Genomic DNA, 19,634 nt, shown 5'->3' on the forward strand with positions numbered 1-19,634 from the left:
TTGATACTCCAATCCAGGTGTGGGAAAGGGAACAAGAACCGGCTTTAGTGGCTAGCCTTAATAAGCCACCCAAGCATACATGAAGTTATTGAGTTGGAACTGTTAAGGGTTGAGCACACCATTGATAGTCTAGTATCTTTGAGCCTCAGTGGCTCTAGATAGGTCCGACTTAGTTTTCCTTAAGGAAATTAAGAATAAAAACAACATGGTGACTCGCATAAAATAGTAATTGAAATTTACATATTCAGTCATCATTGATCCTATTAGAATTGCGGGAAGACTAGCACTTTTGTGGAATGAGGAGGTGAAGGTAGAAGTGGAATCTAGTTCTAGGGAGTTAATAGACGTCACTTGCAAGGACATTAACAGCAGATACCTAATGAGGATATCTTTTCTTGGTGCCCCTACAAACTACTAGGAAAGATTACAATTATGCCAGATTATTTGCTCTATTATTTCATCCAATACTCTCCCATGGCTTTGCATAGGAGATTCCAATGAAGTATTGTACCAATGGGAAAAGATTGGAAGGTGAGAAGCGGACCAACATAGGATTGTAGCGTTCTGGAAACTTTTGAATACGTGCTCACTCATGGATATTGAGAGCAAAGGATGTACCTATACATGGACAAACAACAGGGAATGAGATGAGTTAGTGAGAAAGAGATTGGATAGGGCCATATGTAACCTATAGTGGAGAGTTCTCTCCTCAAATGCAGAGGCTTTTGCATTACTAGCTATGGGGTCAGATCATTGCCCAATCCTACTTTCCTTGGACTCTAATGGGGTGTGAAGAAAGAAAATTTTCAAGTTTGAGGCCTACTGGTTAGAAAACACGAAATGTATAGAATTATATGCAGAGCTTGGGAGAATGAGAGCTTCAATTACTAGAATATTAAAGCCAAGACAAAACAAGTGGCTACAGCAATGGGAAAATGGAGCAGGGAGAAATTCTAGAATGCATCAAGGCAGATCCAACCACTTCATAATAGACTTACTGAGCTTTTCGACTATATAGAAGATGGACCAAATAGTGAGGAATACATAAAAATTGTAAAATAGATTGAAAACTTATGACAGCAAAAAGAAATGTTCTGGTTCATGCGATGCAAAATAAATTGGATGAAATGGGGAGATCAAAACACAAAAATTTTCACATCACAACATTATAGAGAAGACAACGAAACAAGATCTCCATGTTACAACTTGATGACCAGCATTGGAGCTAAAACCCATTGAACATCAAACAACACATCAAAGCTTTCTATATTTCATTATTTACTTCAGTGGGTTATAGAGAGTACCAGCCCATATTAGACCAATGCACACAAGTGGTAAATGATGATATGAATGAGTCTTTGATCAAGCTAGTTTCTAGAGAAGAAGTTAAAAAAGTAGTGTTTGAAATGGAAGCTACAAAAGCCTTAGGGCCAGACATGCTAAATGGATTATTCTACTAAAGCCAATGGTTGGTTATCCAGGAAGACATTTTCAAGATGGCCGACACATTCTTCAAACAAGGTATTTTCGACCCTTTAATTAATGAGACCTAAATGGTTCCAATTCCAAAAGTAAATAACCCAGAAAACATCCCTTACTATAGGCGGCTTAGCCTTTGTAATTTCAACAACAAAATCATTGCAAAGGTAATGGCCAATGAATTGTAACTATGGATTGTAACTCTGGCTCCCTAATCTATCGCCCAAGAACTAAGAGCTCGTGTTTGTAGCCACCAAATTCAAGACAACAAGTTCATCATCTAGGAGGTGTTGCATCAGCTAAAGGTGCAAAAAAGGAAGAGGAAATTTCAAGCAGTCCTAAAACTTGACATGCAAATAGCCTACGACAAGATCGAGTGGGACTCCTTATGTAATTATATGTTGAAATTGGGCTTCAAAAAACATATGTTTGCTTGGATTCTTGCCAAAATTAACAAAAAAAATAGAAGGATGGAAACAGGAAACTGATTTCAAAGGCAGACAAATTTTTTTTTATCAAAATAGTTATTCAAGCAATGCCACAATAAGCCATGTCCATCTTCAAAATCCCTATATCCATTTGTAGGGCAATTGAAAAGAGTGTCTTCATTCTGGTGGAGACAAAACGCAGCAAAGATTGGCATACATTGGAAAAGATGGGAAAACTTGAAAAAAAGGAAGGATTGTGGGAGCCTAGGCTTTAGAGATTTGGTACATTTTAATAAAGTGATGTTGGGAAAGCAAGCTTGGCAATGAATCAAAACACCATATGCTTTATGGAGCAAAATTAATGCACAAAAAGACCCCCCACCTTCTTGGGAGGCAAAGTATTTTAGTAGGAAGAGATGTCATAGAATCAAAAATTAAATGGGAAGTTATGGATGGAAGAATCATCCAAGTAAGGGAGGACAAGTGGCTGATCTTTGGAAAAATTGGAGGACCAGCAAACTATAATGACCCCACCTGGTCAAGGATCCAATTGACAAAACCTCAAGTTAGTAGAATACCCAAAAATTGAGCGTCTTTTTTTAGGAAAGAATAGTCAACGAAATTACAGTAACCCCTTTGAATCTAAACCTTGGACCTGATAAACTAGTGTGGACAGCAAACAATGTAGGGATCTATCAAGTCAAGTGTGGCTACAATATTATACATGCTTAGGAAAGTAATAAAACAGAGAAACAACCATCAACATCCTACCAAGCCCCTAAAATGCTATGGAATAACATCTAGAAACTACAGATCTTCCCAAAAGTTCAATTCCTATCGTGGAGTATTTGCAACAAGGCAATCCCAACAAGGGAAAATCTAAACAGGAGGAAGATGATACTCGAACCAACTTGCTCACTATGCAGCCAAGCTCTAGACAAAAAGAAGTTTGGTTAGACCCCAAAATGGAAGCACATGTCTCACCTATAACAATCACTAGAATCGACAAAGTGGTTTGTGATTTCCTCACCTTGAACACGAACCCAAAGTCAAAAGCACTATTTGCGGGGGTCCTATGATAGCTCTAGAAGGCTCGGAACACTCTAGTTTTTCAAGGAAGGAGACCATACCCAAAATCTATTATTGAAGAAGCCACCTCCAAGGATTATTTTTATGTGAAATGGAAATCCAAGGGAACAGAAGGTGAGACGAGACCCACGCCGAGATAGACGCAATGGAGTCTACCGCTGCCAAACTCCCTCAAGCTAAACATCAACAGCTCTTGGAGAACGGGGATTTGCCAAGTAGATCCGAGCTCCTTTGGTGTTGATTGCGGAAGCCATAGTTGTCCAAGAAGCCTTATTGTGGCTAAAGAGAAGTTCTTGGAAAAAGGGAAGTACATCCACACGAATTGAACTGAACTTTGAACAGCCTTTGCACATGGAAGTTATCCCCAACAATTCTCAAGTGGTGGAATGTGTGTCGGGTCGGTTGGAAATAACTTGGGCCGCTCAGTCCATGAATGAAGACTTCAGATTATTAATGGGCCCACTACATGGGGTTTCTTTAAAGTGTGAGTCGAGAACTACAAATCAAGCCACGGACTGGATTGTAAATGTCCACTGAACATATTCTCTACAACCGAATTGGAAAGGGAGCCCTCTCTCCACTATGTTTAATCTTATGTCTTGATCTTGAAACTTTTATATTATCCACCTAATCGTTAAAAGTTCATCTTCTGACCTTAAAAAAAAAAAAAAAAAAAAAGTACTACAAGAGAAAAAAGATGAAGATGATTATATTTCTGTACTTTAGAAAGTCAATAAATAAATAAAATAAATAGATAAATGGAAAGTGGGAGAAAATTCGCAAGAAAGAAAATCAGGTGATGTCGACGTTTGCGCCAATCCTCCTCCACTTTAACTGCGGTGGCTCTCCGAACTTGCTTGGCCCTCTCGGGTCATGACTCTCTCTTCCAGCTTCGATCCTTCCTGTTCCCTCCTCAAATCCAATTCCTCATTTTCGATCACCAAACCTCGCGTTCCGAACTCAGAATCACGGTCCTCGTACCCAAGTTTTAGTCTTTTTCCACGAGGACGACACGTTCTTGCCATCACTTGGTTTGAGCAAGAGGAAGGTGAGCCTCTCGATTCATGCAATCTTGCTAAATGGGTGTGGCTCAAGTGCGTCGATGGCGACATCGTCCCAAGAATCGGAGCTGGACAGGTACTCAGACAGGTACTCAAACTTCAAGAATTGCAATCTTGGATTAAGGTACGCACTTGTATGTACAATGTACAACGAGGTATCATGGACATCAGACTTGCAAAAATTGCTGCGACTGTCCATGCATTGTTCGAGTAAAATTGAGGTTGATCTTTTGTTGGGATTGAAGGTGGATAAAGCAGGAGCGACTCTGCTGTTTGAGGAGCCAAACAAGGGGGGCAGCAATGTGGGAGTGGTGGAGAGTCCAGTTCGTTTTGCAAGCCTGGCGAATTTGGCAGTCCTCCGTTTGTTGCGGACAAGCTCGTACAAGCCAAAAAGCCCAAAGTAGGTGCTTTTGTCTAATCGCTTGCTTCGTTCTAAATGTGGTATGTCTTAAAATATGGCGTCCGAAGCCTCTTATGTTTTCGAGTGATGGACTATGTTGGTAGTTTGTTTGTAAAACAAACAAAAAGATGTTTTGTACCACGTCAAAAAGATGTGAGTGCACATATATTTGACATTAATCAAGGATCATTATTTTTTTATTTATTAAAATTCGAATTAATAATTATAAAATAACTATTGTGTCCTATTGAAATAGTGTGACTATTCATAATAAAGTGATGGTTATTTTTTAGTTATTTAATTTCGAATTTATTATTTTTGCCTAACGGTTATTAGGCACTCTTACAACCTTTGAAAATTTGTGTTTATTCGAATATAACTTCTTCATCTTTGAAAGGTTGTATCCGCTCAAATATTTATTCAACATTGGTGTTCAATTCTTTGCAAAACTTTCAAGTCTTTTCATGATCTTCCTCTTCCCACTTTCAATTTCTTTCGAAAGAATATACAGTCATTATTTTTAATTAATTTCCCCTGAGAAACTTTGGAAAAATACTATAATTGCTATCTAATATTCTCATTTGAAACTTTGTTATATCCATGATGAAATTTGCCAATGATCATTAACAACGTTGTAGGACAAATAAATTCTTAAAGAAAATTATATTACGTCTCAAAGTCCGACTTGATTACTCTAAAGATCCGAGTTCATTATTCTACTCAATTTGAAGCCTTATTTTCTCCAACAATTTTAAGGATTTATTTTGCAATAATGGAGTCAAGTGGATGGAAGTTATGAATCAAGCGCCGGTTGTCGACGCAAGCCTTCATCGTCTGATCCACGCGTTCTTCGTTCATTTACAAAATCAATTGGATCTTCTGGTGGAGTTACTGAGGATCAAGGAAATTCGGAGGATCCGTGAGTCTTTTCTTTTCTTTCCTTCACTTTTTGTTATTTTTGCGCATGGTGATTGGGGGACTCGATGACAAGAGAGATTTCGGCAAGAGCGATCCGCAACGAATTATGCGCACCATGTGGGGTTCGATTTTATCGAATCCCGACATGGGTTGTGGGTCGCCATGAGGAATGTGCCAAAATGCTAATCTGAGAGTTCCTTCTTCTTCTACTTCTTCGTTCTCTCTTGTATGTTTCGATGTTTCGTTGTTTTGTTACTGCAATTGGGTGTCTGCGATTTGATTGCTCTTCGTCTGGTAAACAGTGCTTCCGTTTAACTATGAATGCTTGGCTCGCTTCTGGAGATTCTCAGTCGGGGATCCTTCGATTTGAGAGAATCATTTCGGGATGCGACCGGGGTTGGTTAAATCCGATCCCCATGCATTTGACTTAATTTTGCTTACGTTTCTTTGTTGTTAAGACCGAAAATCTGATCTATATATATATATATATATATTATGGATTTGGTCTCTGATCTGGGTTCATCAATGCCAAGTTTTATCCATCGGTTGACGTACACAAATTATATGCTAAAGCTATTATTATGCTCCGACTTTTACATTGGATTATCATCTCTTTAAGAAGGGTGGTTGTTCCCCTGGGGTTGCATTGGTTTCTAGAGTGCATGCATGTCGAGAAGTTGCAAAGATTGAAAGAATGTCTTCTCATGGTCTCGTGAAGTCATAAATCTATTGGTTTATGAGAGTGGTAATGGTCATTGTAGTGGCATCGAATTTTACGGCACTAGAACTTGGCAATTTCCGCATGAACATTCGTTGATATTTAGTGTAACAGATTTGACATAATTCTGTGATCAGTGAAGAACATCAAAACTAATGTAGTCAACCTGGGGCACTTTAGGATGTATACGTGGACTCCATGTTATGGCAAAGTGATGCAGTCTTGCGTGCCAAATTCTTTAGGTATTAAATGTGCCATCATAATGGTTAATAGCTTGCTGGAAATTAACCATATGAACATTCTGTATATAAGTTTGCACTCATTTTGAGCGGGTTGAATCTTTTGCTGTGGATTTTCATTGAAAGTGAATAAATATGTTGCACATCCTGACTCCATTCTTCTTCGCGTCATGGGGTGCGTCATCCCCAATGAGAAAGGTGGAGTCAATATAGGTCTCTTGGATGCCTCTTTAAATAGTCTTGAAGTGGGGGTATTTGAAGGGGACCATGGAGCCAATGTGATTGGAGTCATTGAGACAAAAAAGTATCTAACGTTCATTTTAAAATGAAAGATTTGAGTGAAGTAGATACTATCTTAAATATTAAAATTAAAAAAAAAAATTAGTGGGGGTTATTCTTTAAACTAAAGTGATGACATGGAAAAGATGTTAAATAAATTTAAACATCTTGACTTCAAAGAAATGAGTGCTCTATTTGATTCAATATTGAATTAAATTATAATATTGGTAGACCAATAACACAGTTTGGTATATTAGTAAGTTGAGTAAGACTTTTAGTAATCAAAATATAGAAATGGTGGGGGGGGGGGTTTATATTATTGTTCTATAATAATCCGGCTATATTAGAAGGATACGCTGATGCTACTTGGATTACAAGTGTGGAAGATGAAACTTCTGGATGGATTTTCACATTACGTGAATGTGTTGTTTGAAATAAATGTGTATAATTCACTCAATTATGAAATTTAAATTGTTCTTTTAGTAACAACTAGGAAAGATGCTGAATGGATTAGGAATTTGTTGTTAGATATCAAGTTATGGCCTAGTCCTATGCCTCATAATTCTATCAATTATAATAGTTATGTCACTTTGATAAGAGTTTGTAATAACACCTATAATGGTAAGTCCAAACATATTAGTCTAAATTATGAATATGTGAGACAATTGGAAAAATGGTACCATAACAATTGTTTATGTGAAGTCAAGTAATAATACCAAGAGACATGGTAATAATGACCTCACAAGAAACAGGATTGAAACCCTTTAATTAAAATAACCAGTAATGATAACCCGACATTTTTCTATAACATTACCAGTTACGAGATTTAATGGGAAAGAACAAGTTATTGAATATGATTGTTTGATACTAACGCTAACTCTGATTTGTTACGTTTTGTAGATTGAATTAAATTCTTAATGAAATGTAGTATAAATTTGTAATGATTCTTAATGAAATGTAGTATAAATTTGTAATGTGTTAATAGTAACAGAATCACATGGTAGATACTTCACCTATATGAGCTTAGAAGTGACGCCACTTTTTACGAAAGTCAGGGTTATTTTCTAGAGAGCTCATGAAATAGGATCAAGCGCAAGGCCATGATAGTGCGAAGTAATATAAAACTTCACGCTGAAACAAGGGGTTAGTATATGTGTGGTATGTCCGATTCTATTATATAAAAGTATAAGTTTAAAGCCGAACTATTTGTCATTTTGATAAAGTTTTGAGATACTTGCACTAAGTAAATGTTTAACTCGAAAGAGACTTTTATGTGTGTATATTAATCTCGCTGAAACTTTGGTTGTATATTTTTAACGTTTTCTTTCTATTTTTGTTTTACAAACAAAGTGGGAGATTGTTGGTAGTTTGTTTGTAAAACAAACAAAGGGTTGCCTTGTCCCACATCGAAAAGATGTGAGTGCGCACGTGAATAAGATTGGCACTAATAAACGATCATTATTTTTTTATTATTAGAATTTAAATTAATAATTATAAAATAACTATTGTGTCCTATTGAAACCGTGTGTCTATTCATAATAAAGTGATAGTTATTTTTTAATTATTTAATTTCGAATTTATTAATTTTGCCTGACGGTTATTAGACACTCTTATAACATTTGAAAAGTTGTGTTTGTTCGGATATAACTTCTTCATCTTTGAAAGGTTGTATATGCTCAAATATATTTATTCAACATCTTTTCCATCTTCCTCTTCCCAATTATATTTTCTTTCAAAAGAATATACAATTGTTTCTAATTGTTTTCCATGAGAGACCTTGAAAAAATACTAGAATTGTTATTTAGTATTCTAATTTGAGACTTTGTTGTATTCAGAAGAAAAAATTTGCCGGTGACCATTAACAACGTTATAGGGGCAAATAAATCCTTAAAGAAAGTGATATCATATCTCAAAACCTAACTTGATTACTTTAGAGATCCAACTTCATTGTTCTACTCAAGTCGAAACCTTATTTTTTCCAACAGACTGTTATAGTAGATAACTTGGTTTTTGGTAGAAGTGCTGTAGATATTAGGCTTGGAGCTGTGTCATTAAGAGGAAACATCAAAGTGAAGTATCTTTCTACGGTAGATATTTTAAGTTTGCTACATAATTATTTTGTTGTATGCATGGTCACAGTATCAGTTTCTTGCTCAAAACTAAAGGCAAGAAATATTAGCTTCATATCTAGATCTAGATGGATGGACTCATTTGTGAGTAAATAATTCGAACTCAATTGTCTACACAGTGCATAAGAGATGATCGACATGATGAGCGAGAGAGAGAGACAATTCTGGGCTGCAGAGATAATGGCAAATGTTACATGATTCTCTTCAATATTGACTGCCTTATGAGGCGTGGTTGCTCAGAGTCCCAGTTCAATTTAGCTACATGTTACACCAATCGTCAACCTGACATGGTCCGTTAATTTCAATATTTGGCCAGATCTAAAACCCGAATAATTTAAGAGGAAAACTGAACCAAAACTCTGGTTCAGCTGCATTCAGTGTTCTATCATCACACGTGATGGTGTAGTTATAGTTATCGCTTGATCATATAATTGAATATGTAAAATGCATTCAACTGTGTTTACTTGACTTTCATTCCTCCATATTTTAAGATGATGATTTAATTAAGTCAAAATTGGCTTGATTCAGGTCTTTAGGTTCTTTGTCTGTAAACCTATAAGTGATAGGTCGATAGTTTTGGCTTTGGCTCGGAGCTTCCATTTGCTCAAAACGCTCTTTTTCCAAACAGGAAAGTACGAAAGACGCTGAAGTGATTGGAGTGGCGGAAAGATCGGGCCATGGAGGCTTGCCAGTTTATGGGTTTGAGTACATAGTAGACAGCACCAGGGGAGGGATGAAAAAGGATCGTTGGCTGCCTTTGTCACCTCAAAGAAGCTCTATCTGTCAAACATCGCTCACTGAGACAAGCCAGAGAACCCGCTTGACACCCAAAATAAGGACGTTGGAGGAAGCTCTCCATTCTTTTGATGCTGTTCTGGGAACATGAACATTAGTGTCTATCACGACATGACTATTTTCTCGATGTCGCTCTGAATACGGTCACTGATCCTGAGGTAATGCACTACTGAATTGATTTAGTTGAATAGGTGTCGATCTAACGGAACGAGAAAACGCAACATGGTTTGTGCTTGGACTGTTTGGACTGTGGCAGAGAGATTGAACTTATGACCTCTTTGGTCCAAAAAACTATTGCAGAATTTGGAATATGATTAGCTTAAAAATATTAATATAATCACATTCTTCTGTGTCACTCGTTGCGCATCTATGTGCCGTGCAACATACGGTACTTACTATGATTATCTGGCACCGTTTTCGTGCAACTTAAAATGCTACTTGACTGTGAAACTTCGTCATTTAAATCTCATGCGTCAGTGAGGGCATTTCAAGAATTTTTTTTGGGCATTTTTGTCTTGTGGAGAGGAGTAAACAACATATCTTTTGAGCACTTTATCTTACAAGTTAAACTTGTGTTACATGTGGCAAAGCTCACCTCTTCAATGACTCTGGCGATGCATTCCAAAAATCATTCTTTACATTCTTAGACGAAGTAAAAGGTGAGGTGATTTTTGTAAGTAGCCTCCGTGCGGCATTATATCATTCTTGCGTTTCCACATACCTACAAGAATTTGTTATGTGAGATTTCTCAGATTCTTTATTGTGTTAACGTCATTAATTTGTTGGAGAAAAGAGGTCCTTCTCATACTTCGTTTTCGAAACTTTTCAAATGAAGAAGGTAATTAATAACATATTAGCTGAAATGCTTGGCAAATTTGAACCTTATAAAGATTCTTTGTCCTTCTGTTTCAAGAGACGATAGCACAACCGATCCAAGAAGACAAACAAGAGCACTTTATAGAAGGGAAAGCGGTGCATGTAAAACCATTTTGTCGAAACCTAGTTGCTGGTCCGTTTTCCAATAGTATTTAAAGGAAGTTGGGAACAACGTCCTCCAAAGTGCCAAATGTTTCATTTTCCTTGATATAGGTTTTAGTTATGCTAATTGGAGGGTTTCTTTCGAAGAAGAAGTTCATGCTTTTTTGAGATATCTAACGATCTTATTTTTGTGAACTTTTAACAGACGACCGATTCCTTTTATTTTTGGGCTGCCCATCTCTCCAGCCCCACTTGGGTTCCATTTGCTTCATGGGGTTGCGCTTGACTTGAAGCCATATAGGCCTCATTTGACATCGATATCCTGGTAGATTCCGTATTCTGTTTCATGTTGCATTACTTCTTTGGAGTATCTATCAAATTTGGTGAGTGAATTGATCCCACGGGTGATTTCGGAAGGCATATGGAGGATCACAAACCCTTCAGAGCATCATATTATTGTGCACTGGCACAAACAAAGATGCCGGCTACCTTGTGCCGAAGTGTTTTGTTCTTATGCATGTACATGGCTCTTACTTTCATATGGACTGTCCTCTAACACATTCGTGCTTGAAGTAATTGCCTTCATTGAAGTGATCTCAATGTGGTGAGAGGTATATTAAAAAACTTGAGCATTTTCTATCAGAAAATGTATTAATAGTTTGTATGGACTAAAATGAGTATTATCACCTAAATTTTGATGATCCGATTAATTGTTTATTACATTAAAAATTAGGGATTAATTTTTAAGCCCTAAACAAAAATATAAATTGTATAGCATATAATTTTAGATATATTTATTTTTCTTATTATTGTATTCGCGTTGGATCGGCAATGGCGAATAAATTTGAATGAATGGTTATGAGCTTAATAAACACAAGGATACTCGATTTTTTGATGCGATATATTTTTGTTTAAAATAAAAAAATAAAGCAAGAGGGAATAAATATCTTCGTTAAATATTTGGAACGAAAATTCATTATCGGAACAAGATAAAAAGAAATATTGTGCATATATTCATTCACAGCAAGATCAAAAGGGAGAAGGGCAAGAAAAGGTCTCATAAGTGGACGCATGTCTGAGCAATGTATCATTTAATAATATTTGATTCACAGAGAAGGAAGATCTGTTTGTATCTTTTAATATATTGAGTGATATATTTATTGTTCTAAAGCAGGGAAGATGGTGCCGTAAAGAGGAGTCCACGCGTCCAAAAGGAAAGAAGAAAAGGACAAAAGTAATATTTTAACGGAAGTTTTCCTTTCTTGATTAGACTTTAAAAAGGAGATTTCCGTCTTTTGTTCAACAGGTCAAGAAAATGTTTTTTTTCCTTTCTCTGACAGAGTGCAGAGAGAAAAGAAAAAGGAGAAGAAAAACGAGTAGAAGAGAGAGAAGAGAAAAGTAAGAAAAGAATAAAGAAAAAGAGAAAGAGGAGAAGGTGGGGGCAGGGGGGGTTCATCTTCTTCGGCCGTCTGCAACTTCCCACGCTCGCCACCCACCCCGCCGCTTCCATTCTTCGGACAAGCTACTACGCCATGCAAGCTTCGACGCCATCGCCGTCGTTGCTGCCTCAAACGCCACCGCCGTCCCAAGCTCGACCGCCTCGACGACGTTTGCTGCCCCTCGGCAACGCTTCTGACGCCCTTTGTCCACAGTCACGGAGTTGCCATCCGAACCCTCGACGCCAATCGCCGTTCCCGCTCGTGTCCGAATCAAGTCAATTCCGCAAGCTTTCTATTCTTGCAGGTTCATTGGTCGTGAGCCCGCTGCTGCTCAGCCTATCTCGACACAAACCGTTACTTGTGAATCCTTCATGCCGGTCCCGTTTTGGAAGCAAATAATCAAACAAGGTAATTTTCTTGATCCAAATCTCATCTCGATATTATTTGCCTAAGCTAGTAATTAAAATCATTATAATTATTAATATGATTTTAAGACTTTGAATTATAATTTTAAAATATTTTGATTTTTCTTGCGTGTTGTGGTGTTTAGGGTTAGAACACAATGTATTTTTTTTTATAATTATTTTAGCCATTTATTCGAATATTTTGAGTGGGTTGGATATAATGCTTATATTTGATAATTGCTTGTTTTCGAAAAACACCCAAAAAATCAAAGTATGTATTAGATATGATAGTTTCCTAAATTAGGATGGCATGTTTTAGATTAGATTGTATATTAGAATATATAGGATTTCTAGTTTGAATAGGATTGCATGTTTAGATAATTCTAAAATAAATTCTTGATACCATTTTGTTCTAAATATACTTGCATGTTTAGATAACATCACATCTTTAAAATAGTCTTTTGAGATAGGATAGAATTTAGGTCAAATCAATTCCTAAACTAGATTAGATAACTATTCATTTTAGATAGTTTAAATTAGGGTTTTTATAAACTTCGAATTTTAATATAAAAAGACAAAAATAGCTTGTGTATGTCATATAGGTTTTAATTTCAAGACAAAGAGAAAACCCAAAAAAATAATTTCTTACTTTGGTGCAATTTATTTGATTAAAGTTTTAATAATGGTTGCACACTTGCATGACCATCTCATTGCACGATAGTGATTTAGTCTAAAACTAATCTAGACGGTTTGCAAAGATATTTTTTTGAAAATGAAAATAACGGTACCAATTAGAGAAATCTAGTGTAATTTAGTCCTCTATCCAAATTCTCTTATTCATAAGAGTAAAATAGTTCTCATGTTATTTTACTTAGATGTCTAATTGATCTACTATAAACTGATTAGTAGTGATTTCTAAATAAAATTTATTTGCATACTAAAAACTTGAACGTAAGTCGCAAATTGATATAGGTTTGGGAGAGCTTGAACTAAGTTTAGACTTAATAATCCATTAGATCCGAGGTTAGGTCGCAACAATAAGTGACATATGATATTCAAATACTAATCAAAGCTTCGTTTCCTTTTCCCTTAGTTAATGGGCGGAATTGTCGGCGGAATTGTCATAGTTATAATGTTTGTGCTCATAGCACTGACTACACAGTCTGCGTCTTTTGTGTTCGGCCATTTCGAAATGGCTGAAACAGCTGAGACATCAAGCGAACCTTATGCGGTAATTCTAGCTTTCTTGTCAGTCAATATTCAGGAATGATGCGGTTGCGCATCTAACTAAAGAAACTAAAGGCGTTGACAAGAATGTCACATTGCCATTCTTACCGGTCTAGGTATCATTTCAGTGTTTGGATGGGCCTATTTATTGGGCCCGTTTGGTTTAACTTTGCGGAAATGACTTTAAGAAAATGTAAATATATTTGAGCTAAAGGAGTTTCCCAAAACATACCGTTTGGTAAATTGCAATCTCAAATAGCATTGAAAAATAATTTTATCGTAAACACCATTTGGCAAAACTCACATTTGTAATTGGCTTTTGCTATTTTTTTTTTTTTAAAGTTTGAAAATAAAATCTAGCGGCCGGCTAACCGCCGACCAACTGTCAAACGGCCAGATCTGGCAGCTGAGGTTGTGACCTCAGGCTGCGTCACCTGGTTGTGCGAGCCAGACGATGCCGCCTGGGTCGCGGGTCGTGTCATCCTAGTGGTCATTGGGGACGCGCGACCCCCACAAGGCAGTGGCGGCTACTAGAGAAGCTGAACTCTCAGGTAGCAAGGAAGACGAAGATCAATAGTAACATTGATAAATAATGAAATTGCATTTCCGAAATGCCCAATGCTCAAAGCTAGTTCGGATCTGCATTGGGCTTTCAGTATTGAGAATGTTGATATTTGGCCAATGAGCTTTCAAAAATGGTTGCCAAACACAAAATATTTTTCCTAGGGAGCTTTGGGACCCAAAGTAGTTGGGAAAGCTAAAATTACTTTCAGCATTCAAGTAAGGAAGTAAGGAACTCTTCAAATCTACTTATTAAGTGAAAATATTTCTTTGTTAAGTAATGAAGTACCAAGTTGAATGTGGAAAAAATTTGCAACTTCGGAAGACTGAACACACAATTTTACCTCTCATAGATTTCTGAGTTATTCCAAAATTAAGAAATTGAGTAGACTTTTTCTTGTTAAGCCACATCTCACATCACCACTGAACTCCACTCCGCTACCTTTTGCCAATATTGAAGTCAGCGACGTAGTATGTCTAAATTTGTACAAAGAGCAGGGGAAGAATGCATATGTACTTTTTTTTACCCTTATTCTGAACATCGTTATTAAATCTATCCTTTGATTTGCTTTTGAAACTGTTTCTGCTGTATTATGCCATGTTTTGCATGCTGATACTTTCAGAACTTTTGACTATCTATATGATCGGACCAATGATACGATAGGTGTGCTCCATTCCAGCTCAAATACTCTATGATGCAGTCCATGGGTGCTGTCGCACTGCTTCTGCTGCAGTCATCTTGCTATTCATTATATGGGTTCATTCTTTTTAGGTGGGCTTTCCATCACTACCAGTGAAGCAAGCGTAGTCGGTGTCTATTTCTCTTTTCTTTTGTTATGCTTAGTTTCGGGTACTCTATCTATCGATACAGTACCCGTTCACCACGGCTCTCTTCAGGTATATGCATTGTCAAGAGACAAGGGCATCGCATTTTCATTGATATGGCAAAAAGTGCATACGAAGCACAAAGTCCCATCTAATGCAGTGTGACTTTGCGCAGCCATCTGCGTTCTACTGGGAATTCCAATATTGAAAGTGAATATAGTCTTCACTGCCATAACTTACAAATGCACGATAGGATGAGTCATAGGATACACAATTGTGATATTTGCGATGGAAGAGAAATATTTTAAGCCTGGGCCGTTTTACTTGTGCAAGGCAAATAGATTGATTAGTTTGGTAGTGTTTCTGTAGATGTGTTATACATACTCAGTGTTTCTTCTGCCGACTCTATATCCCATTACTTAAGACACATTCAACTATGAACCAGTTGATTGTCTAGGTATGATAATGCTTTGGTGGGTGTTTGATGCCCAGGGATGGTTTAATGGACCTGCTAGGAACATCAATGTACAGAACGGAAAGGTATGATCCGATGCTCTATATCCAATGTTTCGCTATAGTCAATTGGTTGCCTCTAGAATGATTTGAAAAAAAATTATATTGTGTTCTACCTTCGGCAGATGTCATAAGCATTCGAACTTGATAACTTCTTAGTGCAAAACATGACCACTTAGTTAACATTCCAAAAAAGCATGAAACTTGAATTTGTTCAAAGCGCAGAACTAGTTTTCCTGTCTTTGCATCACTCAATAGTCCCTCATGCATCTTTGGTCGATCGGTGAGGAAGTTTGAGAATTGATGTAACGACATAATATCATCCCAGGTGCATCATATCAAGTTTTATCATCAGCATATTCATTCGTACATAAAAGATTATTGTCTTCTAAGGCTTGATACTTAAAACCCACCTCAGTCCCTGGCACCATATGAAATCTTGCTCTATTGTAATATTACACTAAAACGACGAATTAATCCCCAGTCGAGTGGTGTACAATGTCAAAGAAACATATATGAGAGCCAAGTCTTATGGCCATGGAGGTGTTGATCCTCTAGATCTCAAGGTAGTGGCTCCTTCGTGGCCATGGAAGCCGAGCTTCTGGATCAGAAGGGGATGGCCCCTTATCGGCTCGGGCAGGAGCTTGATGCCATGTCAATTGATGCTCTTAAGGGGATAAATTTGTGATTTCAATGCTCTCCATTCTTCTAACCACATACTAAAGCTTGAATTCTTAGCCACAACATCAGCTGACACCTCTAATCCTTTAACCTTCTTCATTGCGTAAGTTTCGAATTCAATGAGTCTATCCAAAAGAGAAGCCAAGTTTGCCGGTTTGCTCTCTCTCTTGATTTTATCTAACCACTCCTTTGCTTCCTCCACCATTGCCCAAAAGCAAGTGTCTTGGGTCAAGCCTGCATACCGAGTCCTCCTATTGCCCAGTTTCTTTATAACAACTCTTTGAGCCCACCACTCCCGAAAATTTCGTACCTCCTTGCTCTTCCATTGCCTATGTAGTGGCCTTTCTTAAGGTGCATCCTGACCGATAATACTCCGCAATGTCCAATGGCTCCACAAGAAGCATGTAGGAGTGCGACGCGCATTTACCCATTTTGACCCTCTGTGCAAATCATGTGGGAGCTCTTTCCCATCCAACTTGTCTATGACATCGTCCCAAAAGGCTGCAAGCTTGAACCGGTTCATGTTTATCTTGAACTCTCTCTTTGAGGCCCCCCTTTGTTTGAAAGAATCATAGTATCCTCTTTGCTCGTCAGACTTATCGCAACAAGCTTTATACCACTCAATCTCTGCCTTGTAAGGAGTGATTTTGGATAGCCTAATGGCTAAATTAGCGGCATTTAGGTTTGGTGCGCGCCCCATTGCCATAGTCAAGCAATCTTTTGCCATTGGCGCAATGGATACCTGCAAAGTTGAATGAATCATAGAACTTCTAAACTAGAGGAATAGCACATGGGAATAAAAGCCTAAATCAATACATTTATAGAACTCGATCACCACCAATCGAAGGTGCCATTTTCCTACCTGTCGATGAGTCACCGAGAAGTTCAAAGCCATCGAAAGACTTGCTTCATAGCGTGATTCAAAGGGATCTCCTTCCATGAAGCTTCTAATTAAAGATTGATGAGTCATTCTTTCAACATGCCATCCATACTTAAGGTGCTCTTCAATGATACAATTCGGAGAGCTTGTCCTTAGCATTAAATGCATCATCTTGTTGATTGATATAGCGTTGTCCAAACAAACCGCACCCTCATCTGAACAAAACAAGTAATTCCCAGACGGCCAAAACGACCTCCCTCCTGAGCCTTCCCCTACCTGCACTAGGCACTCCATGTTGGCAGTAGTGAAGGAAAATAACCAAGCCTTGTCTTCTTCAGTTAATTGGAGGTTAGTGAGATTCATAGAGTTTGGTGACATCATAGATGTGTACCAGAATCTTATGAGGGCCTGCCACTGGGAAGTCGGAACAAGTGATTGGTTGAGAGATAACCTCGGCATTATATCGTGCGTCAACACGATGTTGCAGAAGCTACTGCCCCATCTCTCATGGAGGATGGCTCGAGAAAGTGACTCATTGCCGAGGAAGGGAGAGCCAAAACCAAGGCATAAGACTGAGACGGGTGGGGAATTGGCTTTGAGCTTGGAGAGGAGCCAAAGAGCTGTGAAGAAGGCAATTGATCCTCCTATAGAGTGGCCTGTGATCACTATTGACTTGGTTTTATCCAACAAGCTATTAATCTGCATACACAGTAAATAATTTCTAAAATCTGGTTAAAAGCTTTTTGAAAAATCTCAATTACAACGCTTCAAAAGTTGCACTAAAAATCAACTTTCACTGGATCATGTCAGATTGGAAGAGTTGCACGAATAGATCAAATAGGAAATCATTGGTTTACTGCAACTGCGAAACATATGGAACTATTTATTAAGCAAGCTAAAACAACACTAACATGTTCAGCAAAAATGATAAGTGTGCAAATACGTTTTAACACGTGTATAGAATGTATTTATACGTATGGCTCTTTTATTTAGATAATCTTGTGAGAAGAGTACAATTCATGACCAGGAGATCTGTTTCATGAATAAACGGTTCGGTTTGAAATAACTCCAAACCAGACTCATCGGGCTACAGTAATTCGAAATTCGGACCCAGAGGTTATCATGGACCAACCGGGCGGATAGACCCACAGCCCATGCTTGATCAACGTGAATAGGCCCGAAGGACAAAATCGCGGGCCTGAGCCTGGCCAGCCCACTTTGGCCACTTCATGTAGAGTAGAAAGAAAGAAAGAAAGAAAGAAAGAAAGAAAGAAAGAAAGCTGGTAAATAAACAGTGAATAACGTGGATATCAGGAAATAGAAATTGCTAACCTGGCTCTGGAAATCAGGGCGCGAATGATAATGAAGGAACAAGCCGAGCACTCCGGAGTGGACCATGACCGGCTCCTCGCCATCGTAACGGCATTCCAACGGCGCAAACAGCTTGTCGCCTGCCGCATACAGCGGAGCCAGCATGGTGCCGTTCGGATCCCAACCAAGCGCCGGCAGCTCTTGGATGCCAGAGAATGCCACGTACCCCACGCCCCCGACTTGCTCAGCCATGAAGGCACCACATCCCATTGCGTTTGCAGTGCTGCACAGCCTCCACGCCTCCTTCAGCAGCGGCGTCGACGCCAGGAAGGTCCCCAACATGTCGCTCATCTCAAACCTTTTCAGAAAAACAAAGAAAAAGGGGAAGAAAGTAAGAAAAGAAAGCAAAAGCTAAGGAAGAAGGGCGGGAGGAGAAGGGAGGATGTCGTTACGCTGTAGCTTCGGTGTCCATGATTATATCCGATTCGGGCAGAGCTACAAGGCGGAAAGAATATCAACTCTCTATGCACTGATCCATTCCCGGCACACAGGCCGTGGAGGCTTTATATTTCATGACGTGCCCGTGGTCAATTACAACTCCGCCATCCGCTTGTCTGCTAAACACAGTAATGATTGATGTGACTTGCGTTTTGGGTTGTGATGGAACAAGCGTTCGAAAGGCAAAATGTCTTCCTCAGAAATTGAGATAAAACATTTTTTGTAGTATGGTTTTTTGAATCTTCTACGAAAGCAATAGCTTGGATTCTTTTAGTGCTTGGAACCATAACATCACAGTGATGTGTGATTCATCTACTTGACTCATCCTGTTCTTTTGGTGCTTGGAACCATAACATCATAGTGATGTGTGATTCATAGTGGCGACGTGTGATTCGACTACTTGACAGCTACTTTTAGATTTTTCTTAATTTTTTGTGCCCGGTATCGGCAATGAGTGTCTAGATTCGAATCTGCATGCGCCAGCACTAGTATTAATACTGAATCTTTAAAAATTTCGCCGCATCTCCTCTCCTTGTTAATTGACGGGAGGCAATAAAAATGTACTTTATGGGATGAGGGCTTTCGTTTTCTTTTGTACCTTCATTTTCTTTCTTCTTCTTCTTTCCTTTTATCGAATGTTTTAATCTCGTCATTATACTCGATGTAGGACTAGCTTTTAATTCACATTGTCGAAGATTTGTCCAGCTAGAACCGCTTTTAAATTGTTATTTTTGTGTTCTTGATATGGTATTCGAATTTTGACATGTATTTTAATTTTGTAC

At 38.2% G+C, this 19,634-nt stretch overlaps 1 protein-coding gene and 2 pseudogenes across 1 annotated transcript; 2 read left to right on the top strand and 1 right to left on the bottom strand.

Moving 5' to 3' along the window:
- The first annotated feature begins 4,098 nt into the window (after nt 1–4,098).
- Nucleotides 4,099–9,626, top strand: LOC120287525 (annotated as a pseudogene).
- Nucleotides 9,627–13,451: 3,825 nt separating this feature from the next.
- On the top strand, nt 13,452–15,515 carry LOC108954786 (annotated as a pseudogene).
- A 994-nt stretch (nt 15,516–16,509) lies between these two features.
- LOC104417946 (lipase-like PAD4) lies at nt 16,510–18,696 on the bottom strand. Its single transcript, XM_039300337.1, has 3 exons — nt 18,376–18,696; nt 17,320–17,742; nt 16,510–16,905 (listed from the first exon to the last, which is right to left on the bottom strand). Exons 1-3 carry the CDS (start codon nt 18,694–18,696, stop codon nt 16,510–16,512), a joined length of 1,140 nt encoding a protein of 379 aa, XP_039156271.1.
- Nucleotides 18,697–19,634: the final 938 nt, after the last annotated feature.

Source organism: Eucalyptus grandis, chromosome 8 (genome assembly GCF_016545825.1).
Source record: "Eucalyptus grandis isolate ANBG69807.140 chromosome 8, ASM1654582v1, whole genome shotgun sequence".
In the NCBI taxonomy this organism is placed as follows: Eukaryota; Viridiplantae; Streptophyta; class Magnoliopsida; order Myrtales; family Myrtaceae; genus Eucalyptus; species Eucalyptus grandis.